This window comes from Solea solea, chromosome 18, assembly GCF_958295425.1.
Source record: "Solea solea chromosome 18, fSolSol10.1, whole genome shotgun sequence".
NCBI classification, from domain to species: domain Eukaryota; kingdom Metazoa; phylum Chordata; class Actinopteri; order Pleuronectiformes; family Soleidae; genus Solea; species Solea solea.
The window spans coordinates 4781226-4808283 of NC_081151.1; the positions used below are offsets into that span (position 1 = coordinate 4781226).

General features: G+C 42.8%; 1 protein-coding gene across 17 annotated transcripts in view; it reads left to right on the plus strand.

Annotated features, from left to right (window-relative positions):
• Positions 1–26768, plus strand: part of LOC131445330 (ryanodine receptor 3-like) — an 89851-nt gene extending 63083 nt beyond the window's left edge. For 5 of the 17 annotated variants that reach the window (XM_058616319.1, XM_058616321.1, XM_058616322.1 and 2 more), the window contains 52 exons: positions 441–581; positions 850–1013; positions 1171–1249; positions 1990–2079; positions 2173–2319; positions 2487–2549; positions 2683–2758; positions 2877–3000; positions 3131–3246; positions 3328–3395; positions 3490–3611; positions 3767–3816; positions 4040–4100; positions 4759–4997; positions 5617–5698; positions 5805–5935; positions 6013–6336; positions 6802–7042; positions 7146–7233; positions 7374–7466; positions 8880–9050; positions 9186–9245; positions 9326–9460; positions 10346–10458; positions 11148–11247; positions 13021–13130; positions 13234–13285; positions 13369–13425; positions 13522–13621; positions 13718–13797; positions 13880–13956; positions 14184–14257; positions 15809–16062; positions 16165–16293; positions 16389–16493; positions 17144–17225; positions 17445–18760; positions 19140–19198; positions 19279–19450; positions 19534–19620; positions 19696–19890; positions 20096–20226; positions 20541–20583; positions 20694–20821; positions 20918–20978; positions 21062–21208; positions 22517–22651; positions 22741–22897; positions 23068–23132; positions 23774–23874; positions 24370–24421; positions 25607–26768. In XM_058616319.1, coding sequence (XP_058472302.1) covers positions 441–581; positions 850–1013; positions 1171–1249; positions 1990–2079; positions 2173–2319; positions 2487–2549; positions 2683–2758; positions 2877–3000; positions 3131–3246; positions 3328–3395; positions 3490–3611; positions 3767–3816; positions 4040–4100; positions 4759–4997; positions 5617–5698; positions 5805–5935; positions 6013–6336; positions 6802–7042; positions 7146–7233; positions 7374–7466; positions 8880–9050; positions 9186–9245; positions 9326–9460; positions 10346–10458; positions 11148–11247; positions 13021–13130; positions 13234–13285; positions 13369–13425; positions 13522–13621; positions 13718–13797; positions 13880–13956; positions 14184–14257; positions 15809–16062; positions 16165–16293; positions 16389–16493; positions 17144–17225; positions 17445–18760; positions 19140–19198; positions 19279–19450; positions 19534–19620; positions 19696–19890; positions 20096–20226; positions 20541–20583; positions 20694–20821; positions 20918–20978; positions 21062–21208; positions 22517–22651; positions 22741–22897; positions 23068–23132; positions 23774–23874; positions 24370–24421; positions 25607–25702 — 7143 coding nt within the window. In that variant the 3' untranslated portion in view covers positions 25703–26768. Of the gene's footprint in view, positions 1–440; positions 582–849; positions 1014–1170; positions 1250–1989; positions 2080–2172; positions 2320–2486; positions 2550–2682; positions 2759–2876; positions 3001–3130; positions 3247–3327; positions 3396–3489; positions 3612–3766; positions 3817–4039; positions 4101–4758; positions 4998–5616; positions 5699–5804; positions 5936–6012; positions 6337–6801; positions 7043–7145; positions 7234–7373; positions 7467–8879; positions 9051–9185; positions 9246–9325; positions 9461–10345; positions 10459–11147; positions 11248–12052; positions 12150–13020; positions 13131–13233; positions 13286–13368; positions 13426–13521; positions 13622–13717; positions 13798–13879; positions 13957–14183; positions 14258–15194; positions 15213–15808; positions 16063–16164; positions 16294–16388; positions 16494–17143; positions 17226–17444; positions 18761–19139; positions 19199–19278; positions 19451–19533; positions 19621–19695; positions 19891–20095; positions 20227–20540; positions 20584–20693; positions 20822–20917; positions 20979–21061; positions 21209–22516; positions 22652–22740; positions 22898–23067; positions 23133–23773; positions 23875–24369; positions 24422–25606 lie in introns of all 17 variants that reach the window. The other 12 variants (XM_058616328.1, XM_058616331.1, XM_058616333.1 and 9 more) reach the window with 5 other exon arrangements.
• The last annotated feature ends 290 nt before the right edge of the window (positions 26769–27058 follow it).

Genomic DNA, 27058 nt, shown 5'->3' on the forward strand with positions numbered 1-27058 from the left:
TATGTCTATGTGGTTACTGTGTAGTCATGCATTACTAGTATTTTTTTTTTTTTCTTTCAGACGCACACACACACACACAAACACAGGGACACATTTGTACCAGTGTGGGCTTAATCATCTGGGGTAGAATAAGTACTGTAGAGAGATGAAGGAAAACAAGGAGATGAAGTATTGGACTGTGTGATTTCATGCTTGTTGGCTCCACTGCTGCTCTCCATCCATCTGGCCTCAGCAGAGAAATAATGGAAGTGTAATAGATTGCGATTGGCCTGTGAAACGGTTGCTCTTTACATTCATGTATGTATTCATGGCTCAGTGCCACCGTGCTGCGAGAACATACCCAAGGTGCAGCTGGCTGCCTGTCACTGAAAACACTGTTAATTGTCCCGTCCATTCAGTTCTGTACATGTACTAAACTTTGTCCTCTGTGTGTCCTCCAGCTGCTAACCAACCACTATGAGCAGAACTGGAAGTACTACTGCCTCCCGTCGGGATGGGGCAGCTATGGGACGGCGTCTGAGGATGAACTACTGCTCACCAAGAAGATCTTCTGGGGAGTGTTTGATTCTCTGTCCCAGAGGGTGAGAAATCAGTCATATAGCGCGTTTTTTTTCATTAATTTCTTACCGAGTAAGGAACTCATTTGCCCAAATGTCTGTTAGTCATACGGATGGGTGGACTCTAAATGAACACTCATGAGTTGAGGCCAAGAAGCCAGCCAATAATCGATCCAGCCACACTGTCATACTAGTGTGGCTGTGTTGCTTCTTTTTCTTAACTCCCACCTTATGTAGAAAAAGAGTTTGGATTTAACTTTATAACTTGCCTTTTTTTTTTTATCCTAAGCAGAAATATGACGCAGAGCTATTCAAGATGGCCATGCCTTGCCTCAGTGCCATAGCTGGAGCTTTGCCACCGGACTACGTGGACGCCTCTATTAGTACGACTGTGGAGAAGCCTGTTTCTGTCGATGCTCAGGGCAACTTTGACCCCAAACCAATCAATACTGCGAAGTAAGCTTCTGTTGTGACCGTATGTCAGTGAGATGCAACATGCAGAGCTTTGCACGGACTACATGACTGTAGATGACTTGAGTAACTTCCATTTGCATATGCTAACCAACTGTCGCACACTCTCTCTCGCTCTCTCTCCCTCTCTCCCTCTCTCCAGCATTGCTCTGCCAGAAAAGCTTGAGCACTTTGCCAACAAATATGCTGAGCATTCCCATGAGAAGTGGTCTGCAGAGAAGGTAAGGCCAAACATTAGTGTCCACCTGGAGAAATGGGGCAGTAGTAGTATTGGTAATAATATTAGTATTTAAGCAATATACTTTATACTATCTGTGTATAAAGTTGTGGTCTGGACATGAAGCATTTATCTCATCAAACTGCTGAATGAATATGTTTTTTTGAGCAGTAGGATTCTCTTGAAAGTATTTGTGAGCATTTCTCTGTGTTTTCAGTCATACTCCAAACTGCTTGTCTTGCTTTACGAGTAAAACGTTGCTGTTGCCTTTGTCTGTCTTGACATAAAGCAAATAACTTCCTGTGGGCGATGTCTCCAGGCGAAACAAGATCCAAATGCTGCTGGAAAAAATTGGAATATAACTGACCTTTTTTTCTTTTTTAGATTCTTAAATTACGTTAAAAAAACATCTTGACACTGTTCTTTCCCCCTAGTATCATAGCTATCTCTCCTTTCGAAAGAAAAGCATATTCTGGGCATGCCGCCAATAACTGTGCTAGCCTCGATGTAAAAGCCCCTTGCAACGTTTTTTTTTTTTTGTTGTATTTGTATATAAAAAAACAAAACAAAACAAAACACATCATAACAGCTGACAACAGCAAGAATTGAATGCACTTTGGCTCATAAATGTGTTAAGCTTCCTGAGTCTTTTACCCAGTTTTTCAAATAATAAATCATGCCCTCAGGCATCTCAGAAGGCAATGAGGTTTGTGTTCACCCTTGTGTGCATCCCATGTGCCTCAGGTGCTGCTTGGATGGAAATATGGAGATTGTGTTGATGAGAAGGCCAAGATTCACCCTCAGCTCAGGACTTATAAAGCTCTAACAGAGAAGGTGCAGTATGTCCGATGAGACGTCTGTGATGGAGGTGAACGTAAAGCTTCTTGGCTTAGTCCTTATTCTCCCATTTCTTTGTCTGCGCTTCAGGAGAAGGAGATTTACAAATGGCCAATTAGAGAGTCCCTAAAGAGTATGCTGGCAATGGGCTGGAGCATCGACAGGACTAAAGATGGAGAGAGCATGTCTCTGCAGCGAGAGAACGAGAAAATGAGGAAGATATCTCAAGTCTCACAGGTAGTAATAAAAAGAGCTCAGACAAATGCCAACATCAAACACTTTTGCAGTTGTCATCATGCGAGTATTAATCATGGGCATAAAGTTGACTTGGTCGCTAATCTAAAAACGTGTTGTGTGATAACGAATGCTAATAACCGCAGCGTATCTCTCAATCCACAATCCAGGCAAATGGATTTAACCCGAGCCCAATAGACACCAGCAGTGTGGTTCTGTCCAGGGAACTACAGGTGAGTCTTCCTAGATTGCTTTATTGCTGATTTCAGTCCAAATAGCAATATTTCTGAAGTGTGGATTGGATGAGTAATGTTGGTGGAATCTGGCCCCACGTGAGATCTACTGTCTTTTTATCTTCTGTCACAGGGAATGGTGGAGGTAGTGTCTGAAAATTACCACAACATCTGGGCCAAGAAGAAGAAAAGTGACCTTGGAAGTAGAGGTGATCTGTCCCCTGCCACTCCTCTGTCCCCTATTTTTTCTTTCACCCTAACTAGCCTAGGCAGATGGTATTTTTGAGTCTGTTTTTGCTGAACACTCGGTTGTGTGTGTGCTTTCAGGCGGGGGAACACACCCTCTGTTAGTGCCCTATGAAACGCTGACAGCCAAGGAGAAGGCCCGGGATCGAGAAAAGGCCCAGGACCTTTTCCGCTTCCTGCAAATCAATGGCTATAGCATCACAAGGTCAACACAATCAGGATGCCACTGAATATACAATCATTTTCAAGTGTTGAAGAAACCTTTTTCACAACCTTTTCAGTAACTATCAAGGGTTGAAGGGAGTCTTTAATTAAAATATGTTCTTGTGCTGCAGGGGTTTGAAGGACTTGGAGCAGGATTCTTCTTCCATGGAGAAGAGGTTTGCGTATAGGTTCCTCAAGAAACTCCTCAAGTATGTTGACTCAGCTCAGGAGTTCATCGCCCATCTAGGTATGACCACATGACTCGTCACTACAACGCACATGATGTGATCGTCTTATTTCTCGAAATTATAAATTGTTTTCAATCCAGAGGCCATGGCTGCCAGCGGAAAAACTGACAGGTCCCCTCATGAGCAAGAAATTAAGTTTTTTGCCAAAGTAAGAACAAAACATCAACTCCTCAACATGTATGCATGACAGTAAAACCATCAACCCCCGATTCTGTCATACCAATATATGTGTCTTCTTTTAGGTTCTTCTCCCTCTCATTGACCAGTACTTCAAGAACCACTCTCTCTACTTCCTCTCCTCTCCCAGTAAGAACCTGAGCAGCAGTGGTTATGCCTCCAACAAGGAGAAGGAGATGGTCACCAGGTAGCTATTCACTAAAAAAAACAAACATGTGACCGTAAATCTATACCACTCTCGACTAAACATCTTAATCCCTAACTGTCTTCGTTTGTAATCTTCTCTCCAAGAATTGACTGATTTTCTGATTTCCTCCCCTTTTCTAACCTTCACACTTGCAGCCTGTTTTGTAAACTGGCAGCTCTTGTCAGACATAGGATTTCACTTTTTGGTAAGCTGATCACTACAGAAATGTGTGTGTGTGTGTAAATGTAGATATATGTGTGAAGTTTGCTTGTATGTGGTAAGTCCACAACACATATTCTGTCTATTTCAACTTCACTGAAAGGACCATTGAATATTTTTGACTCCAGATTGCACATAACCATGAGTCATCATTGCGTTATCACTCAATTCAGATAAAAAAAACGTTTGTGTTTGATGGCGTTTTGTAGGGAGTGACTCCACCACCATGGTGAGCTGTCTGCACATCCTGGCTCACACCCTGGACACAAGGTGGGTGCAAATTTTGGTCTGAGCTCGAAACCTGCACGGCTACCAGACGTCCTGTTTATTTTATCCTTCTTGAAATAAAATGTCGAATGGAAAATAATTAATGTTAACATAAACCCTTGGTTTGATAATGGTAATTCCGTGTGTTCTGTTTGTGCAAAGCACTGAATTAAACCCTTGTGTGTGCAAATGTGTCCCAAACATTTTCCTTTCAACACTTAATGCTCCAATGTCTCCGGTGGCATTTAGATAAGCCAAAAATACATTTTATGTGGCATACTTTGTCCAAAGTTTCTAGTGGTCTTAAGGGACAATGTACTGTTGAGGCAAACCACCTGATGAGGCAAAATCAGTAACTTGCTTCTGTCTCTTATTTGTGCTGAGATGTTCCAGCTGATTCTCACAGACTCTGTTCTCAGACTAATCATATTAATGCATTGTGCTGGTGTAGAGTCATACAGTACTGAATCAATGACAGAGGAGTCAGGGTGACACTTGTGTCTCATATTTCATGACAAAAACCTTAAGAGACTGCGAGAGTAAAGTAATTGCACATGTCGTGCCGTTGGTAGACTGTATTGTCTTTCGCATACCAAGGATTGTCCTTCATGTCTCTTCATTTGGTCTCCGTCATTTATTACGCTCTCCTTTACACCAATAGGACGGTGATGAAGTCCGGCTCGGAGATGGTGCGCGTGGGACTGAGGACGTTCTTTGAGAACGCAGCAGAGGACCTGGAGAAGACGTTTGAGAACCTGAAGCTGGGGAAGTTCACACACTCCCGCTCGCAGATGAAAGGGGTGTCACAGAATATCAACTACACCACCGTGGCTCTGCTCCCCATCCTAACTGCTCTGTTCGAGCACATCACTCAGCACCACTTCGGGGTGGACCTGCTGCGTGAGTCCAGACCGCCTCTTTGTTGTGTCAAGGGATGAGTCAATTGGAATCTCATGTTGCATCCTCACTATATTACGTAACGGTGCATTTTAAATCGGTGGGAGTATCTTTTAAATATATCCAAATGTCAATGTGATTCAAACAATTGTTAAGTTTGGAGTATGAATGAAAACAAAGTGCTGACAAAGTTTTTAACTGCTTAAATGCTTCTTGTCCCTCAGTCAGGTCTGATAGTTTGGATGTAGCATACATCAGACCGAGGCAGAATAATAACGTCACCATTAACAATCATCAGAGGTTGCATACTGCAGCTTTAAATATATTATATCATGAAGTATCCTGTCTGTTTTTTATTTACAGATTAATTTTGCATCATAAATACCTTGTTTACTGTGAACTATATACAGTTCCATTTCAAAATGAGCACTTTTATTTTGAAATCCTGTGAAATATTCTAACACATTTCTTTATTTTCATATTGTCATATCATAATATCGCTCACCTCTACCAAATATGATTTTTCCTTAAAAAAGGTTGACATTTTTTTAACTTGAAGGTACTTTATGGTACAACACAAAGCTCAGTTTGTTGAGTTTAGATCTTTTTTATTGTTTTCCAGTGGATGATGTCCAAGTGTCCTGCTATCGAATCCTGACCAGCCTCTATGCACTGGGCACTGGGAAAAACATCTACGTGGAAAGGTATCCTCACCCAAAGTTTCCTGTGTATGTTGTCCTTGATAGTGGAGAAGCTCGCTGATATGCAGTGCAGTTCTTATCAACTCTCACCCTTCTGTGTGTCCCTCAGACAGCTGCCAGCTCTCGGACAGTGTCTGGCCACCCTGGCTGGTGCCTTGCCTGTGGCCTTCTTGGAGCCGTTGCTCAACACATACAACCCCTGCTCGGTTTTTAACACCAAGAGTGCCCGAGAACGAGCCAGTGAGTTTTGTTTTCATGGAGGATGAGCACTCAGCATGCTGACTAAACTCTAATCCTCTGTGGTGTTTTTTTTTTAGTCTTAGGCATACCCGACTCAGTTGAGGAGATATGTCCCGGGATGCCGCGGCTAGATGGATTGATGAAGGACATCAATGACATGGCTGAGTCTGGGGCACGGTACACAGAGATGCCTCACGTTATCGAGGTGGTGCTGCCCATGCTGTGCAACTATCTGTCCTACTGGTGGGAGAGGGGGCCGGAGAACCAGCCGGCCAGCGGGGGAAGTGTCTGCTGCACCACCGTCACCTCGGAGAACCTCAGCCTCATTCTGGGCAACATCCTCAAGATCCTCAACAACAATCTGGGCATCGACGAGGCTTCGTGGATGAAGAGGATCGCAGGTGGGCATCACTTGTTATAACAGCTCATCAGTTTCTCTATTTTACCACTTTGTTTTTTAGTTATACATTGACACAACACCTTAGCAGTCAGTCCTCACAGGTCCTGTACAATTACAGATCCAATTTCAGCCTGTGTTGGCAATTTAGCATTGTGAGGACAACTGTTAATATTTTCTTCATAATGAGAAAGACAATCACACATACTAATTACCTTGTTGTTCAGCAGCTTAATGGGATAAACACGTTTCGTAATGCTTGACAGAGCCTGCTTTCAGATGAAGGATGCAGCATACAACTAATATTGCAAGAAGATCAAACATAGGCAGAATAAAAGTTATGCACTGGAGCTTTAAGCAGCGTTAGAGTGAAAATATTAATGAAATACAAGCAAATCCTTGATACATTCTTGATTCTGAACATTTTAAGCAGACTTGAACAAACTTTTGTCTCTCTTTCATCGCTCAGTGTATGTGCAACCCATCATCAGCAAGGCGCTTGCCGACCTACTGAAGAGCCACTTCCTGCCCACATTGGAAAAGCTCAAGAAGAAGACGGTAAAGGTGGTGGCTGAGGAGGAGCTGCTGAAGGCAGACAGTAAGGGAGACACCCAGGAGGCTGAGCTGCTCATCCTGGACGAGTTTGCTGTCCTCTGCAGGGACCTCTATGCCTTTTACCCCATGCTAATCCGCTATGTGGACAATAACAGGTCAGCACTTCAAACAGCAGATGATGGAATTCTCTTCATTTCTAGTGTTTACAGAAAAAAAAACATACAAATCCCTCTGTTTTAATCGTTTCTGCTGCTGCAGGTCCAGGTGGCTCAAAGAACCGGATGCTGATTCGAACGACCTCTTCAGAATGGTCGCAGAGATTTTCATCCTCTGGTGCAAGTCACATGTGAGTTCTCTCACTCCCTGTCCGATATTTTAAATGTGATATAGTACGTGTTGTGCGACACGTAAGGAAAGCAGGATTGTGTTAATTAGACCTCGATATATGTGCCGTGGATTTTCTTTTGACACTTTATCTCTCTTCAGAATTTCAAACGCGAGGAGCAGAACTTTGTGGTTCAGAACGAAATTAACAACCTGTCCTTCTTGACTGGAGATAATAAAACCAAGATGTCAAAGGTAGGTTTTATGCCTTCACATCAGGTCTCATCACCGTCAGCCTAATTTCCTTATTATGGAGCTTTAATGAGCTGTCTCAGGTGGCAGATTGTCTCGCCATGTATTTATGTGTGAGTGTATCAAAATCTGAATATACACAGCTTTGTACATGGTAGCATTTTCTCTGTACTGTATGATGAACATATAAAATTCCAACAGTTGAGAATTATGCACACATGTGACTATTCTATTGGGTGAATGCTAGAGAGTTCCGTTTTTACTGATATCTATCCAAGTGTTTAGAAGGCAAGTGGTTTTCACTGCAGTGCACATCCATGCTGTGAGGACTGTGAACCTCCATTAAATGCCTTCTCTTCCTGATCTCCCTCTCTCTCTCTTAATAGTCCTTTAAGGTGATGCGGTGCATGACATGTTTACCTATCAGCTTATTGGCTTAAATGCGCTTGTTGCCATGCAGAAAATCCAATAGTTGCCATATAGCTATGCTGTATAATGTAATCTACTGCGTAGTTATATATCATACCACCCTGATAATGTGAGGCATGGTAACCTGGCATGGTGTTTGGCCAGTAGTTGCCGCACGCTGTGTATTTTATATTATAATTGACGTGTAACATACATATTATGTTCGTGTTTTCTGTGAGCTAGCTGCTTCACTCATGCTCACAAGGGGAGTTTTGTCCTTAACTGCAAACACCATGCTGTTCAAACAGATGCAACGCGCCCGTTCTGCTTCTCAGCTGAGCTGTGAGACTCCGGATTGCTTCAGTGGCACCGATTTAGTGTGGTCTCAGTTTGTGCCTTGCCGTAACAGAAATGCTGCAGTTGCCTCTGGCTTTTGTTCAAGTGCTCATGTAAAATAAGATAATCTGTTTAAATGTTAAAGGGGTATAACATGCTTTAGGGGAACATTAATCACTGCAAAAATTAAAAAATGTATTATGTATTACCTCATGACACCTGAAAGAGGGGTTTAGTCACCATTGTGAGTTATCGGCTTGATCACGTCTGTCCTGTTTTAGCCTTTCCTTGCTGATTTCAAGTTTGTTTTAGAATTGATTTTGAGATCGTATTTAGATCTTCAGATCCTCTGGCACTGGCCGTCTTTCTATTGCAGAGTACAGGTGGAAAACTAACAAATCGTTTGCTATCACACCCCCGAGGCTCTGTAATCACCAGCCCTAGGGAATAAGGCTATCTGAGTCAGTGTCTTCATTAAAGTTATATCTAAAAAAACACAAATTTACTCAAAAGCCTTTTCTGATTTTATCTGATTTTATCTACCTGCCGGGTTTCAGTTTTTCCTAATGATTTTTTTTTTTCAATTTCTCTGGTTGAATGTTTTACTCGGTTACTATAGTCTATCAGGGACATTGTTTGAGCACATATAATTAGTTTCTTATTTATTTGTAGTCTGGAGGACAAGACCAGGAACGGAAGCACAAGAAACGGCGTGGTGAGTTCTACTCCATCCAGACCTCGCTGATCGTTGCTGCTTTGAAGAAGATGCTGCCAATTGGCCTCAACATGTGCACACCAGGGGATCAGGAGCTGATATCTCTAGCCAAGAGTCGCTACCTCCTGGTGAGAGAAAGAAATTATGTTAACTGATGTCAAATATACAACATAATAAGTAACTCGCCGCATCTCTAAATGAGAGTGCTTGAGATTTGTTTCGTGCTTGGCGTTCATTCTATTTTGGCTCCTGCTGTCCCACAGAAAGACACAGACGACGAGGTTAAAGACCACATTTATCAGAATCTGCATCTCCGAGAAAAGGTGAACAGGTTGAGTTAGTATTGCAGAAATTGGGTAACGGCTGCTGTATTTGACGTCCTCCTCTGTCACACACTCCCCAGTCAGAGGATCCTGCAGTCAGGTGGCAGCTGAACCTCTACAAGGACATAGTGATGAGGAGCGAGGGGCCTCCGGACCCAGAGCGGGTGGTGGACCGCATTCAGAGGATCTCTGCAGCCGTCTTCAACCTGGAGCAGGTCAGTCTTCTTCAAAAGTTATAGAATCCTGTGTGTGTGTGTGAAGGAGATATTCTTCATCAAGCGAAATACATTACAGATGTCTGGGACCCACAGACGGGTCAGGGGAGATTCATTTGTGGTTTATATATCTCTTAGAAATGGTAGGTTTACCTATTCATGGTAATATAAGGTTGAAATATAGAAACAGTTGAAAAACGTTACAAGATGCATACATTTAAAAGATCTCTAAGCATGCAGACTGAAGATGAGCAACCATAAAATGGAACAGAACTGGGGAGGAAAAAACAGTATATGCCCTAACCCTAAAGCACAAAATAATTCATAATAATACAGTGTCTAAAAAAGGTATATTAATATAAATATCTATACTCTTAAAAGGAGGGATTTGTACCGTTGTCAGCACAGCTGGGCCTGATGATAAACAGTGCTGAATCTGATACTGGACAGGACCAAAATGAAGTCATTATCTGATGCATGTTGTCATTTAAAACCACTTAAAGCATCATTATATGCCACCCTGTACTCTTGGCGTACTAGATTTGGTGTTTAATATGCTTAAAAGCTTCTCATAAGAATAGTTTATTAAACCTATATGCAATGATGTTAGCTTGGACATACAACTTGCAACACTGTCTGAATACTGTATATATATCTTCATCAGCAGTGATTTTATCATTGACAATATGTCCAAGATATCCTACTCTGTTACAGACATCAGGCTTGTTCTCTACCAACTTAAAAACTGTAAAGTGTCCGATCCAATTTGGTGCAACATCGTTTTGTGCAGCAGATCACGGTGAAAATGCCAGTTCTCAGTTTTCAGCGCTGAACTTGTTTCCTCTGGTTTGGCGGATAACACTGATCTTCTTCTGCTCCTATTAGGTGGAGCAGCCTCTGAGATCCAAAAAATGTGTTTGGCAGAAGTTGTTGTCCAAGCAGAGGAAGAGAGCGGTCGTAGCGTGCTTCCGCATGGCTCCACTTTATAATCTACCAAGGTACGTTGACACCTCTTCTGTTTATGGTTTCAAATGTCGATAAACACATCATCACAGATCCAGGACACGCCTTGTGGTTATTCTAGCAGATTTTTAATTTACCACGCAGGTGCCGTAGCATTATCTTTCATGTTTGCTGGCCAAATACTGCCACACTTTCTTTTTCTTGAATCGTGAATCTAATTTCTCTCCTTCATGGTTTTTGACCCTGTATTAATGCACAGCTCCCCCCCTACTTCCATTTGTTGGACAAATGTCTGGCCCACAGCTGTTATCAAGGACTAGAAAGAAAAAAAAAAGGGGACACTAGCAATTTCATGCCCTGCTGCTCTGTAACTCAATCACCAGGAGTCAGACGGAGAGCTACAGTTGGGAGGAAAACAATTATGAGGCCCAACCTGAGGGTGGTCATCTTCAATATGTGCTCAGACAACGCTGCCTGACAGCATGACTCATTTATTCAGGCTTGATGACAGTGAAACAGGACATAACAAAGCTATATAATTATCAGTCAGTATTTACAATGCAGACACAGCGGCTTTTTATTAGGCGTAGTAAATATTTGTGTTTAAGGAACGGATGTGAAGCCTCTGGATGATATCGATGCATCTTTTTTCTCCTTTTGTGTGTCTCTGCTCAGCCTTTTGTTTCTCTTGTGTGTCACTCTCTATTGTACCTCATCCCCTCAGGCATAAAAACAATATTTACTTCCTGAAAGCCTATCGACATATTTGGCTGGGGAAAATGCATGAGAACACAGACTATGACAGTCTGCTCTCCATGCTGACGGTAACGTAGTCCTCGTCCGAAGTTGCTACTGTTTGACCCGGCACACCTTTCTCTACCACCCTTCGCTTTCCTCCTGGCACGGTTTATGCCATAGAATTTAACTCGCATCTGATATTTCCACTGGTCCACATCTGTAGAGTAATGCATCTCAAACGAATGCTTTAAAACAAAAGTATAACAGTTTGCTTCTTTTTTTTTTGCTCAGAATCAGATGAGAAGATCAATCCCACTTTTATTTATTTACTCTACATATGAAAGTAACACCACTCTCATGAGTTCAGAAAGAGCAGGAACTACTACTTGGCTGCTTTTTGTACTCACTGTGCAGAAACCTAATCTTGTAGCACAGAGATTCCCTTGGTTTGGGGCCACGGCCCCCCTGTGGGAGATGCAGGTACTGCAGTTGGGCTGGGAGAGGTCATAAAAAAGCATTATGATTTTCATTTGTTTTTCATTAAGATATACGTTTGTGAAAAAAAGGATTTGGACTTATTAAAATTAATTTTTCACATTTTATAATAACGATAAGCAGAGGTTGATTCAAATTTAAAATATCATTTTTGGTGGACATTTCTCCACTCTCTGCTTGCACATGAGAGTGTTGGATTTGCGTGTTTCTCGAGCAACCGTGTGGCAGCGAGCATGAACAGCACTGACCTTTGATATCAAAGTGATGGTCCACTCTGAGGTGACCAGTTGGATGTGCCCATACCCTAAATTAACCTCTATTAACCCCTTCCTACAAGCATCTTCTCCCATCCTTTTGCAATCTAACTCAAGCTAATCTCCTCTCACCCTTCCTCAGGCATCGTTCTATTAACCTCTTCCTCCTGGCCTATCAGAGAATATGGATAGAAACAGAGGAGTACTCCTTTGAGGAGAAGATAGTGCAGGACCTTGCAGTAAGTACTTTGTGTCGTCCCCGGCGCCGTCTTGTTGGCTTGAGAGCCGAGCCTCGTCCCCCCCCCCCCCACAACCACTCTCCTCCACTTGTGCCATTTTCAAAAGTGCCAGTTCCACTGTGTACCCGCTGAGTCATGCTCAGTCATCCATCGAGTGTTTTTTTTTTTTCACGTGTCACTCTTCATAGTTGGCAAGCATGACATCACCGCTGATGTCAGAGCCAGCTCTCGTGAAATGGTGTGTAGCCTGTGTCATTCGGGCCGAGGTAAGCGAGCAGTCGAGGCACAATGCTTTGAATGACATGACCTGTCACAGTCATGGATTGAATTTGTTGTAAGCAGAAAGAAACACAGCATTTACCGGAACACTAGCTGCTTACACGTTCAAGGTTCATGAACTACCAACACCTATCTCATCTGAAACAGGAGATAATCGCGAGGGCACATTGGAATTTGTGTTTCCATAACGAAATACACCTTTTTTTGATTCTAATCTCCCCACAGTACTTCGAATTAAAGCTTAAAGTTAAGAGATGAAGAACTGCATGACCCAGTTTTGCAGCAAAACTAGTTCCAATGTGTCTGATATAATCTCTGCTTTAGGACTAAACAACAGGACATTTGTGATAGAAAACACAGTGTCATCCTCTTTATGCATGTATGTGCACGCGCCTCTGATTGTGCATGCAGTTGGCATGTCTTTTTTCCTCATACTACTTCATTGTCCTACGTTAAGCAGGGTATCATTGTCAACTATTACTTACCTAGTGTTCATACAAGATGTCATACTGTACTGCAGATGTCTCTGTTCAGTAGCTTCTTACTGTCGATGTTGAGACGATGAGTTTAAGTGTTTCATGGCCTTGCCCAGAAAACGCAGCTCAAAATGGAAGAGGAGGAAGAGGAGGAGGTCAGAAAACAACCGGACCCGCTCCACCAGCTCATTCTGCATTTCAGCCACAACGCTCTGACTGAGTGCAGGTGAGCACACGCTGACATGGGAACCTGGTGCCAGTAGATTTTTACTTCTGTCACATCACAGTTTGTAAGATTTAATCAACCTAATACTTGTATTTCTTTTTAGTTCTTTGGAAGAGGATCCTTTGTATATTGCATATGCAGATATGATGGCAAAGGTATTCCGTTCTCTTCACTGCATTGACGTACAAGGCTCAGCGACCCTGTATTTCAGGCTTGACACTCTTCTTTTCGCTGTCAGAGTTGTGCTGAAGGTGAAGAAGAGGAGGAGGAGGAAGGAAAAGAGAAAACATTTGAGGTGCTACTGATTTCTCGAGAGAGTCTTTTTCTGCTTTTCATCTGTGTATTTTGTTCTAAGGGTTAAACACATTCACACTGCTGTTCTCTACTACAGGAAAAGGAAATGGAGAAGCAAAAGATGCTTTATCAGCAGGCCAGGCTTCACGACCGAGGGGCTGCAGAGATGGTGCTCCAGATGATCAGTGCCAGCAAAGGCAAATACAACACACACACACACTCTTGCCTCTCTCTGTGTCTGCCCGTCACTGCCTTCTTTGCTGTGACTGTGGTGTTTGATTTGCGATCGTCAGGTCGACTCGGCGCTCCCGTGACGTTCACCCTCAAACTGGGCATCTCCATTCTGAACGGGGGCAACACGGTGGTCCAGCAGGTACGCAAACCGCGTCACCTAGACATTTTACAATTCAAAAAACTCAAACTCTTTATGAACTGAATCTTGTATTTTGATGCAGAAAATGCTCGACTATCTGAAGGAGAAAAGAGATGTCGGCTTTTTCAAAAGCTTATCTAGATTGATGATGTCGTGCAGGTAACGGAACATTAAACTATTAACGTACTCACTATTTTTCCATGTCTCAGCTGCAATTTAATTAAATATTGAATGCACTTTGGTGAGTGTATGTCCTGTGGTTTTGCAGTTTGACCTATATTAAGGATTAGGGGGGAAATTCCATTACTCACAAATGTCTTAATTGTACACAGTAAAACATAAATGCAGTAAATCACAGCTCAGCTTTTGTCCCCGATCCCTTTCAGCGTTCTGGACTTGAACGCTTTTGAAAGGCAAAACAAAGCGGAAGGTCTGGGAATGGTTACTGAAGAAGGATCAAGTAAGTGAGGTTGATAAACGTGGTAAAAAAAAACAACTAGATGTATAGAGACTTTGCTCATACGGATACATTGTGCGACACAGCATGTACCATTGAAGAAAATATAAACAGAGCCTACACCGCATGTAAACTGAAACCGTTTACTGTTTATACGCCTTTATCTGTGCAGCAAATTGATCTTTCTCCTCTGCAGCAGTCTTGAGTTTTCAGCCTTTCAGTTTTACAGAATGTGGTCCAGACCACAATGGCAACTCAGACTCGCTTAATGTGAATCCCACATTAATTATATAATGATATATATCATTGTCTTGACATGATGTGTCTCATTTGGGCTCGTGGTGTTACTGTGCGTCCGTTTGGGCCTGTAATTGGCCTCGGCATTAATATTTGATCTATAATTTCATTTGACATAATAACCCCCATCGCCATGTCACGTTGTGTGTCATCATTGCATGTAAACCTGTGCTACTGTATGTTTAAGTCCTGTCTGGGGCCACGGGTGTCCAACACGTTAAAAACGATCACAGTCACACACAAAATGCACACAAAATCCCACTCATAATCAGATGCCTCTGTTTAATCCGATGGGTCACATACAGTACATGAATAAATTTGCTCTCATGCCTTTTTCCAACTCATTGTCACCACATAAGCTCAGGCATAAGTGATGGTAACTGCTAAACTGCCTAACCTGTAGTCCAAACACCTGCCGAGTGAGCAGACTTTGATGTAACACTTGGTTTATCTGTAGTCGTATCATATGTCTAGTGTTGCAAATCAGTGTGAGTATGTAAAGATATATCTATAGTGTTTGTCATTCTCTCCTGTTCCAACTCCTTCTAAATGACTCTCAATGTCTTCTCCTTTGCTTATGTCTGCTTTTGTTTTTGTTTGTTTTGTTTTCCTCTGGTCATATTTTTTATGTCATCGGTCGCAGTCAACGTGAGTGAGCGGGGTAAATACATGGTTTAGATTTTACTCATTCAGTGCAATGCTGACATCGTGATTGCTCCCCGTTCAAATTCCCTCCTTCCTCCTGCTCCCTCCTCCTTCCTCCTCCTCCTCCTCCTCCTCCTCCTCCTTTGTCCTGAATGCAAAGCCACCTTCTGTGTACCATGGACTGAAAGAACACATGCATGCTTCTTTTACATTTGAATTGTTCAGTCCATGGTCTGGTGCCTTAAACTGACTCAAATCTTCTTTTGTAAGATGTTGGTGCTTTAAATTTGTACAGGATTTTTTTTTTTACATTTCTTTATATTTAATAATCTACCAAAGACACAAAAAAAATGTTAGCTAAGTTTTATTCCTGCTACAAACCTTATTTTCCTTTGTACAGTGATGCACTATACCTTATTTGTTTGTCGTGACACTGTAACGTAGTGCTGTCTCATGTAAGTAGACTGCAGCTTTATAAGGAAGTGAAAGCCATGCAAGCTCTGATGCCCGTACTGACATCACAGCGACGCGCCTCTGGCTTTCTTCTCACAAAAGAGATAGAGTTAAGAGTTCAAGTTAAAGAGAAGAGTTCAACTCATTTCCTGTCCTCAGGTTCCAAGGTGCTGCAGAACGATGAGTTCACCAAGGACCTCTTTAGGTTCCTGCAGCTTCTCTGCGAGGGCCACAACAATGGTAGGTGGACTCTTTATCCGGCAACAGCAAAACAACCCAACACGTGTGAACGCACTCCTCTGCGACCTATGATTTTGTTTTTAGATTTTCAGAATTTTCTGAGGACTCAGACAGGGAACACAACAACAGTCAACATCATCATAAGTACCGTCGACTACTTGCTAAGACTCCAGGTGTGAATAATATGTATAATTATGTATTTGCATTTCATATATAAACCTCATTGTCCTTGGCATGCCAGATATATTTTTATTTTAATATTTTTTGTCTGTTAGGAATCCATCAGTGATTTCTACTGGTACTACTCTGGTAAGGATGTAATCGACGAGGCCGGTCAAAGGAACTTCTCCAAAGCTCTGTCAGTGGCCAAGCAGGTCTTCAACTCTTTAACAGAGTATATACAGGTATGACATCGCAATACATGTCCAAAGAAATATTACTTTTAATTACAGTGTAGGAATAATCTCTGATCCTGCACTCTGCTCTGCACTTGCTCCAGGGTCCGTGTATTGGGAACCAGCAGAGTCTGGCTCATAGCAGGCTGTGGGATGCTGTGGTGGGGTTCCTCCATGTTTTTGCCAACATGCAGATGAAATTATCCCAGGTATCTATCTATCTATCTATACAAATATCTATCATGTATACATCTATACATCTATCTATCCATCTATAGTGCATCTGTATTTGTCCTTAAAATATTATCTTACCACTAGAGGGCTCTCCAGACTAAAGAATGACACCTGCACACTCACTGCAGTGTCTCCAAATCAGCTGTATGATACATGACTTCATGTGTGATATCCCCCCCCCCCCCCCCCCCCCCCCCATGCCCCATAAGGCAAGAGTGGTTGAAATCCAACCATCTAACCTTATCTTAATTTGACAGTCGGAGCCAGGATGGAGTAGAGCACAGGTGGAGTTTTAAAATTGAAATCATGGACTTGTGCCTCAGATTTATGGCATTTGCTAAATACGGTCTCCACCGATACAATAAATGAGTCAGACTGACCCAGCCATCTGCTTCTAGGTGGTAAAATAACATTAACCCTGGTGCTGATGGATGGATGTTTCGTAGCAGTGCCTTCCGGGCCCCAGCAGGGCCACCGAGGCTCCTCACAATCAAACACAGCGATGATCTCTCCAAATTCAACTTGGTGCTTATGAGACGGGGCCACGGTGTCTTTGGAGGGTAATCTGTGTGATGTAGTGTCGTCTGATTGCCAGGGTTTTCTCTTTTCTGTCTTCCTCTAACAGGACTCCAGTCAGATTGAAGTACTGAAGGAGCTGCTGGACCTACACAAGGACATGATCGTTATGATGCTCTCTCTTCTCGAAGGTTGGCTTTTTTTTGATATCTCATCAGTGACACCACTGTGTGTCGTTTCATCAGCATTAGTTACAAGGATAATCTCCCCATTTATGACTTTCATCAAACAGATTCACGGGTTGTGATCAAATATTTACAGCAGCAGCAGCAGCTTTGCGTAATTTGTAGAGAGAGCGTTGTGTTGCCTGTGTTTGCTGACACACATTTGGTTTTTCCCCACCCTCACAGGTAACGTTGTCAACGGCACCATTGGCAAGCAAATGGTCGACACGTTGGTGGAATCTTCCAGCAACGTGGAGATGATCCTGAAATTCTTTGACATGTTCCTCAAGTTGAAGGATTTAACCACGTCCGACAGCTTCAGGGAGTACGACCGCGAGAGCAAGGGGATCATCTCCAAGAAGGATTTTCAGAAGTCCATGGAGAACCAGAAGCAATACTCCCAGTCCGAGATTGAGTTCCTCCTCTCTTGTGCCGAAGCTGATGAGAACGACATGTTCAACTACACGCAGTTCGTGGAGCGGTTTCACGAGCCTGCCAAGGACATCGGATTTAACGTTGCTGTGTTGCTGATGAATCTCTCTGAGCACATGCCCCACGACGCTCGCCTCTCGACCTTCCTCGACCTGGCTGAAAGTGTCCTCAGCTATTTTGAGCCTTATTTGGGGCGTATTGAGATAATGGGCGGAGCCAAGCGCATTGAGAGAGTCTACTTTGAGATCAGCGAGTCCAGTCGTACCCAGTGGGAGAAGCCTCAGGTGAAGGAATCGAAGAGGCAGTTCATCTTTGACGTTGTCAACGAGGGTGGAGAGAGTGAGAAAATGGAGCTCTTTGTCAACTTCTGTGAGGACACCATCTTTGAGATGCAGCTGGCCTCTCAGATTTCAGAGCCGGACCCAGTGGAGCGCTCCGAGGAAGACGAAGACGACAAGCAGAGTGTCGTAGAGAACCAGGAGGAGGAGGAAGACGAGGAAAACATGATGATGGAGTCCTCCTCTGCCTTCACATTCGCCTGCATTTCCATGAGGAAAAACCTGTGCCAGTTCCGCCAAATGCTTACTCTCAAGAGCATGAGGCGACAGTACAGGAAATTCAAGAAGATGAGTGTGAAGGAGATGGTGCGAAGCTTCTTCTCCTTCTTCTGGATGCTCATCACAGGACTCTTCTATTTCATCTACAGCCTAATTTGGGGCTTCTTCCATATCTTGTGGACCACCATGTTCGGCGGCGGCTTCGTTGAAGGGGCTAAGAACATGAAGGTGACCGATATTTTGGGGAACATGCCCGACCCCACTCAGTTTGGCATTCATGGGGACGTGTTGGAGGCAGAGAAGCTGGAGGCGAGTGAGGCGGCTGCGTTGGCAGAGTTGGGTCAGATGGCTCAGGGGGAAGCGGCAGAGGCCGACCTGATGGCCGAGCTGCTGATCATGCAGCCCAAGAAGGAGGGAAAGCATGGGGCTGAGCCAGGGCTGGGGGACGTGTCTGAGGTGGTGGTGGGAGATGCTCCATCTATTGCCAGTGCTGTCAAGCAGAAGAAGGCACAGGTCAGTAATCATGTGAAATCAGAAGGAAACACGATGGCTCTATTGGTCTTCATCGTGTACTTTAGAGCTGGAGTGTGTACAATATTAACGAGGCTAAATAATCCTTTTTTGGCGGCAACAACAGTATTCCATCAGTAAATTGATGTGCCTGTAAACAGGTCACGTATGTTTGAAAACACAAAGAAATTGGCCACAAAAATCTTGAACTCTACTGCTCATAAAACCCAGTTGTTCACTAGTTTGACAGAACTAAAGTTTCTTGCCTCCACGCCGCTGTTCCTGCAGTCCTAACCCTGTCCTCGTGTCCTCCTCCTTCATAGCATCCATAAACCTTCTCTGGTCAATATAGATAAAAAAAAAAAAATTATTCTTTTTACAGTTGGCTGCAAAGAAGAGGGCTTCGAATGGAGAATACAAATCAGACTCAGAGAAAGGAGAGTGAGTGTTCTGAAACTGTACTTTGTTCATCCTGTTGTGGCATTTGTTACGTGTCACTAACAGAAGGTTTACTGCTACAGCTCAGATGATGGTGAGAAGAAGGATCCCGACAAGGCCAAAGATGAAGCCCCTCCGGAGCGCTCAGTGGAGAAGAAAGCCCCGAAGAAGAGGCTCGGCCAGAGGAAAGAACCACCCGAGGCCTTCATGGCCAGCTTCCTCGCTGGCTTGGAAGTTTACCAGACTAAGATGCTGGTGAGATATTTTTTACCTCCCATTTGTCTGAATGAATCCATATTAAGTATATACAGCTGAAATCCATAATGTTGTCTTCTCAGAACTACCTTGCCAGAAACTTCTACAACCTCCGTTTTCTGGCCCTTTTTGTTGCCTTTGCCATCAACTTCATTTTGCTCTTTTACAAAGTGAGTTTAGCTACTATTTAAACACATAGATTAAGTGCTTTCATCACTATTAAAAATGTCACCCCATTCTTTCAGGTAACTGGTGATAACTCGGATGATGAAGACCCCTGGAACGGTAGAGGCAAAGCTGGCGAAGAGGAGGAAGAAGGGGCGCTTGAGTACTTTGTCCTGCAGGAGAGCACAGGCTACATGGCTCCAACGCTTCGCTGTCTTGCAATACTGCACACGATCATATCTTTCTTGTGTGTGGTGGGATACTACTACCTGAAGGTGCAGCCAAAAACACCCAAAAACAGACAGAATTTGAACGCATATGAATGTAAACACGTTTCTTAAAATAGTTTTACCTCAAATTGGATTGAAGTTTTGTGAGCAGACATTTGCACACACACACACACACAATGTCCTCTAATTCTAAGTAAGCTTGTTGTGACACAAAATGACGCAGCTGAATTCTGACTTCTGTGTGTCGCAGGTGCCACTGGTGGTTTTCAAGCGCGAGAAGGAGATAGCGAGAAAGTTGGAGTTTGCCGGCCTCTACATCACCGAGCAGCCGTCGGACGACGACATCAAAGGACAGTGGGACAGACTGGTCATCAATACACCGTGAGTTATCAAACGCTCACTTATTGTATATTGTTTTAAAAAAACACTAGGGATGCTATCGGCGCCATATCAGCATGGGCAGATATTGGATTTAAAATGTATTATCGGATATCGGCAAAGACTAATGATGAAAACAGTAGGCTGAATAAGCGGCTGCCTCCTTGACTCTAATGCACGGGTGTCAAACATATGGGACCGGCACACCAGAGGGTCCAATCCGGCCCGCAGGATGAATTTCAGGTTGTTTATAATATGTTTTAATATGAGTTCTTGTTGTTTATAGTTTATTGTGTTTCTTTCTTTTTTTTAATCAGTTCCTTCCCAAACAACTACTGGGATAAATTTGTCAAACGGAAAGTAAGTGTCATTCTTGTGTAATAGCTATAAATCAAATCTGGTGATTCTTTTCATTAAAGTGACAATATTACAGCGTTGTCCTCTCCTCTGTCGCCTCCTGCCGTTTGCAGGTCATCAAAAAGTACGGAGACCTGTATGGAGCAGAGAGGATAGCAGAGCTGCTGGGCCTGGATAAAAGCGCCCTGGACTTCAACCCCACAGAAGAAACCGTCACCAAGGAAGCTTCGCTGGTGCTGTGGTGAGAGATTAGATTGAAGACGTGTCTGGACCAAAAATAGGAAGTCCCAGAAAAAATGTGGAACCTCTCACATCAATATCTCTGTCTGTTGCCCAGGTTAAGCTCAATTGACACAAAGTACCATGTCTGGAAACTGGGAGTGGTGTTTACGGACAATGTGAGTTGTGCTTTTTTTGTCACTGACCGAGTGAATAGTGTTTCATGCAGTGAGTTTAACTGATGCTCGTTCCGTCTTGCCAGTCTTTCCTGTATCTTGTGTGGTACACCACCATGTCCATCCTGGGCCACTACAACAACTTCTTCTTCGCTGCCCATCTTCTGGACATCGCCATGGGCTTCAAGACGCTCCGCACCATCCTCTCCTCTGTCACACACAACGGCAAACAGGTGAGGCGCGAGGAGAGCACCGGGCTTCTGGGCTGTAAACTGCCTCTGTATTCCCCTGACGCACAACTGCAAGTCCATTTGACCTTGGTTCACTCTGGCGGTTGTAGCTACACTGTGATAGTGTGACATGAATGTCTAGTAACCAGTGTAATTTTACTACAGTTTTTAACACTTATATGAACTAAAACTGTCCAGGTGTGTTTCCACTCTGCAGGTATCACCATACTAGTTTGTGACACATGTACAACCCCTTGTAAAGGACATAATGTGGTGATTGTTGTTGTAAATTGTCGGCCTCATCTGAAAACGAGTAGTCAAGTAATACTATCCGACCAGACTGAGGGTCATCTTTATTAAATATGCCTGGACAGGAATGGAAAACTAAATAGATGTCAGTGAAGGAATCAAAGACTTTGCCGTGCGATGGATTCAATTTGAGTTGCAATGCCCCGAAAGTCTTTGCTCCTTTGCGGCGGCCGTTAAGTCGTCCGACCCGAGGCACGAAACAAAGCATCTGTGGTGTGTTTATGTCACCTCAATCTCTAAAGGGTGGATGCACACCTGAGTGCTTTAGGCTGCAAGAAATTGCCACATTCAGCCGCCTGTGGGCAGATCAATCAAGCTGTCAATCCAAATTCAGTGTGCTGCTGCTGCTGCTGCTCCCGCCATTGTTGCTGTTTAGGATCACGAGTAAATCAATGTGAGAGATGTTTGTGAATTTACGTCAGATGTGAGATGTAAAGGCTGCAGTCTCAATTCATTAATTTACTGTATGTAATTGGAATTTTCCTTGTCACAACCTCTTTTATTTATTTATTTATTTATATGTTTATTTCGGTCATGACATTTAGATCACTCATCACACATCAGTGTAGTTCACACAATACACATAACCGAAAGGGAAAGCGGGAGAAGCAAAAGCTTATCTAGTCCCGCCCCAATTATCATCATACAATACATAATTATTCTTTTCTTATGACATTTGACAAAAACATGTTTCAGCATCAGGTAGCACTCAGAGATGTAGTCTAGCTCTAGACAGTCAAATCAGACTCCATGTGTGTCTGTACATGTGTCCATAATATTCTGTCGTGAGTGACAGTCTCGACTTGTTGCCTGGCATGTTCAACTTCCCAAAAGTCCCAAAATGATCCAATCAATAGAGGTCAATTCATCATTTTTTTTTTTTCCCTTTAGTCATCCATCTCATCTGTAGGATTCGCCTCGCTTTGCTTCTCCATTCTTTTCACGTGCTCTTCTCTCGACTCAAGATCTCCTCTTGACATCTTCCTGTGTTCTTCTCCGTAGCTGGTGTTGACGGTGGGCCTGCTGGCGGTGGTGGTCTACCTCTACACTGTGGTGGCCTTCAACTTCTTCCGGAAGTTCTACAACAAGAGCGAGGACGACGACGAGCCGGACATGAAGTGTGACGACATGATGACGGTAAGATATTGTACAGAAAAATTCCCGCTAGATTCAAATTCAACGCGACACGTCATGGACCTGACTGTCCCTCTCTGTTTGCCCACCAGTGCTACCTGTTCCACATGTATGTTGGCGTGAGAGCGGGAGGCGGCATCGGCGATGAGATCGAGGATCCAGCCGGCGACCCGTACGAGCTCTACCGGATCCTTTTTGACATCACCTTCTTCTTCTTTGTCATTGTCATCCTCCTGGCCATTATTCAGGGTGAGCGCAGACTGATTGAGCGCTCTTTTTCCCTGCAGGTCAAATGAAGGTCGTCTGTATCACACTCAATTTCCCGATGTCTGAGAGGAGAGTAGGTGTGAGATTGTGGCTGCTCTACACAGCGCAGTATATGATATATATGCTCACGGCGCTTCTTTCTGTGATCGTAGGTTTGATCATCGATGCCTTCGGAGAGCTGAGAGACCAGCAGGAGCAAGTCAAAGAGGACATGGAGGTGAAAGGATATTTCATTTTCACCCATTATGTCCCTGAGCGCAGACGCAGCAGGTTCAGGGGAAGAGGAGAGAGAACGTCTTTTACTGACTTTCTAGTGCAGAGAATCAGTTGGAGAGAAGTGTTTGATTCTTCTCTCTATTATATAATAAATGACATCATTAAATGGTCAGACTTTGACCCCTTTTAATTCATATACTATGTTTAACTCTTTAACACTGAAACCTAACCATAAAAGAGTCAGAAAATGTCCTGTGAGTAAGTGATTTTGCCCATTTTTCCAGAATAACGTTTAATATCTGGCAGGTATTTACAATTTACTGCATGTTAAAATGGTGTATTAACCATTTAAAATGGAGAAAAACAATAGGGACAATGTTGTTGTCTCAATGTCCTAAAACAGTCCCCCTTTCTGGCGACAAAGACGCCGATTCGTCGGCTTCCTGCAACGGCGTGAGTGAAATTACCGTAATAACCGCACGTCGGCTTTGGCGTGCAACTTCTCCACTGCACAGAAATCGTCTGACTTTTTTCCGATAGCACAAACCGTCGCGTGATCACAGCAATGCGATGCGTTGCAGGGTTAATACTGTATCAATGTCTCCTGTGCCATAATCATCCTTTTCATCTTCTGTCCCGCAGACCAAGTGTTTCATCTGTGGCATCGGTAATGATTATTTCGACACGACGCCACACGGCTTCGAGACTCACACCTTACAAGAGCACAATTTGGCCAACTACCTGTAAGTATCTCACTTTTTTATATATATATATATATATATATATATATATATATATATATAATATAATATATCGATCAAATCCTTCTGTAATTGAACCACAGTGGCCTCAGCACTTTTCCACAGCGTTAAAGCCGAGGCCACTAATAGCCGCAGTGATCCAGAACGCTTCATCCCCTCAGGGTTCTTTTCCACCTGTCGCCACGTTTCCTCTTATCCAGTGTCCTCTCTCAAATGCCTGTGACAATAGAACAACGGAGTCGTTTGCACTCGCTGTCAGCTGACCAGAGGGATACGAGACCGGCCTCATTATGTCGCTTCATTACTATTTAATGCCGTGATCTTTATTGGAAAATAGGTTTGGGGATGGCGCGCTCTCATGCAGTATTCATCACGATTACGGCGCGCTGTGACGCCCACAGATACACAGCGGCCGCTGCCAATTACAACAGGTGATTCTATGACTCTTAATGTGACATTTTTGTTTTGTCTCGTCAGGTTTTTCCTGATGTACCTTATCAACAAAGACGAGACAGAGCACACAGGCCAGGTACAGTATAACGGCGACACTCATGAGCCATCGCTGATCTGATCTTCAACCAGTGACACAAACAGTGACTCAGTTAACGTCCTGCCAATGCTGGAGAAGACAATATACTGTAGGGATGGTTGCAGATGAATATGTAATTATAGTGAGTTATATTGTGGTACTGTAGAATTTAAATTGGGTGGTAATTGCATAGCGTTACATACGATAGGATTGGATTTATTCATAGTATTTTATTTATTTTACGTGAATAGGAACAGCCGAACTGCAGCCATTGGCTAATTTCTATTTTATGTTTCATGATTAACACATAAATACACACAGTAATACACAAAAACACCTAAATGAAGTACAACCGCCACATCTATCCATCTATCTTTCGGTCTATTGTTCTATCTCGTTCTATCGTTCATTCTGTCTATCGTTCGCTCGTTCTATCGTTTGTTGTATCGTTCGTTCGTTCGCTCTATCGTTTGTTCGTTCTATCTATCATTATATCATTCTATCGTTACATCGTTTGTTCTATCTCGTTATATCGTTCTTTCTATCGATCGTTCTATCATTCATTCTATCTATCGTTTGTTTGTTCTGTCTATAGTTCATTCTATCTATCGTTCCATCGTCCTATCGATCGTTCCATCGGTCGTTCGTTCTATCTATTGCTCGTTCTATCGTTCCATCGTTTATTCTATCGTTCGTTCTATCTATCGTTTATCGTTCATTCTATCTACTGTTCGTTCTATCGTTCATTCGTTCTATTGTTCGCTCGTTCATTCTAAAGTTTGTTCGTTCTATCTATTGTCCGCTCTATCGTTTGTTCTATCTATGGCTCGTTCTATCTATTGTTTGTTCTATCGTTCAGTCGTTTGTTCGTTCTATTGTTCGCTCGTTCATTCTATCTATCGTTCGTTCTATCTATTGTTTGTTCTATCGTTCATTTGTTTGTTCGTTCTATTGTCGCTCGTTCATTCTATAGTTTGTTTGTTCTATCTATCGTTCGTTCTATCTATTGTTCGTTCTATCGTTTGTTCGTTCGTTCTATCGTTCTCTTTCTCTCTTTATCAGTTTTAATAAACATTCATGTGGCATAGCTGTGGTAATAAAGACATACTGCAGGCTAACTTGACAGCTGTCAATCATCATGATATACATATATAAACGTGTGTGTGTGTGTGTGTGTGTTTGCAGGAGTCATATGTGTGGAAGATGTACCAGGAGCGCTGCTGGGACTTCTTCCCAGCCGGCGACTGCTTCCGCAAACAATACGAAGATCAGCTGGGATAGAGCTGACGCGATCCTCTTTACCTCTGTCCACATGGAGTGGGCTGCTGGGATGTGTAGTCCTACATGCAGCTTCTGGACTACAACAGTACACAAGTCATCACACCCCAATGCATTGGACCGGGCTGAGAAGAGAGAGGCAAGGCAAACGTACTTTTTATCTACAGTAAGAGAAAAGTCTTCTACCCACGTCACGTCGGGACAGATGCAGTCTGTGAAGAAATGACCTGTAACTTGCTCAGATGTTAGATTTTGATTGTTTTTGTTTTATTTGGGAAAGTGTGTTGCCTTTTTTACTCCACATAACCCCAACTCATTGCACAATTCTTATTCTTGATTTGTTTATTTTTTTGTTGTCTTTATTGAGTCAATGGGACAATAATAATAATTGTTGGGTCACATTATGCACAAAGAACCTTACTCCAGTACTTTGAGAATGTTGAACTTGAGACTTAATGCCAAAAGAGAAATGCAGTGGCGTGCAGTAGAGTTGTATAGTGTGCAAAAAAAAACAAAAAACAAATGTCTTGTGGAAAAAGTTTTTATTTCAGATGTCGTAAACCATGCATATTGAGAAGATGAAGTTTTAGAAAGAGGAAAAAAAAAAGGTTTATGTAGGATTATAAAAATGCCTAAATTGTCCTCATGAAGTGCCTTACTGTACTGTGTCTACATTACAATGAAGCTATGCAAGACTTTTAGTTTTTTCTTTATTGTATGTAAGTGCAGTCGTTTTACTGGAGCAGTAACACGTCGCTGTCCAGACACAGATTTTGTGGCTGAGAGTTTTCATTCGAACATGGAAGAAGATTTGATTTATTTGATTTTCTATTTATTTATTTATTTATTTATTTATTTATTTATTTGATTTATTTTGCCGAATGCAGAATAAGTGCAAGTGTTCAAAGTATGACGTGTAAAAGACGACACATCAGAATTTGAGGAAGCGCCTTCGAACAAGAACAAACATTAAATTGCTATTGTATGGCCATTTGTATGTAGTAGCTTTGCTGACCTGTGCATTTCTTTTGATGGGAAAAATAAAGAAATCGATGCAACAAATGTGAAATGGTCTGCTCGGTGATCTTTAAACACATATTCAGAGCTAAATGACTCTCTATGACTTCTCTGCACGGTTTAGTTTTTCCAAAATAGAACCTACTCAAGGTGGGCGGAGTCATCGCTGCACAGCTGCATGAAACTGCCACACACACTTGTAAACTTGTAAAGCAGTTGTTTTCAGTGTAACTGAATCATTAGAATCAGTTTATTAAAACTATTTGTTCAGTACTCACTAAATACACCAGACTCCTATGTTAAATATTGAGATTTTAGACATTTCCCTGGTAATTGTTGGAG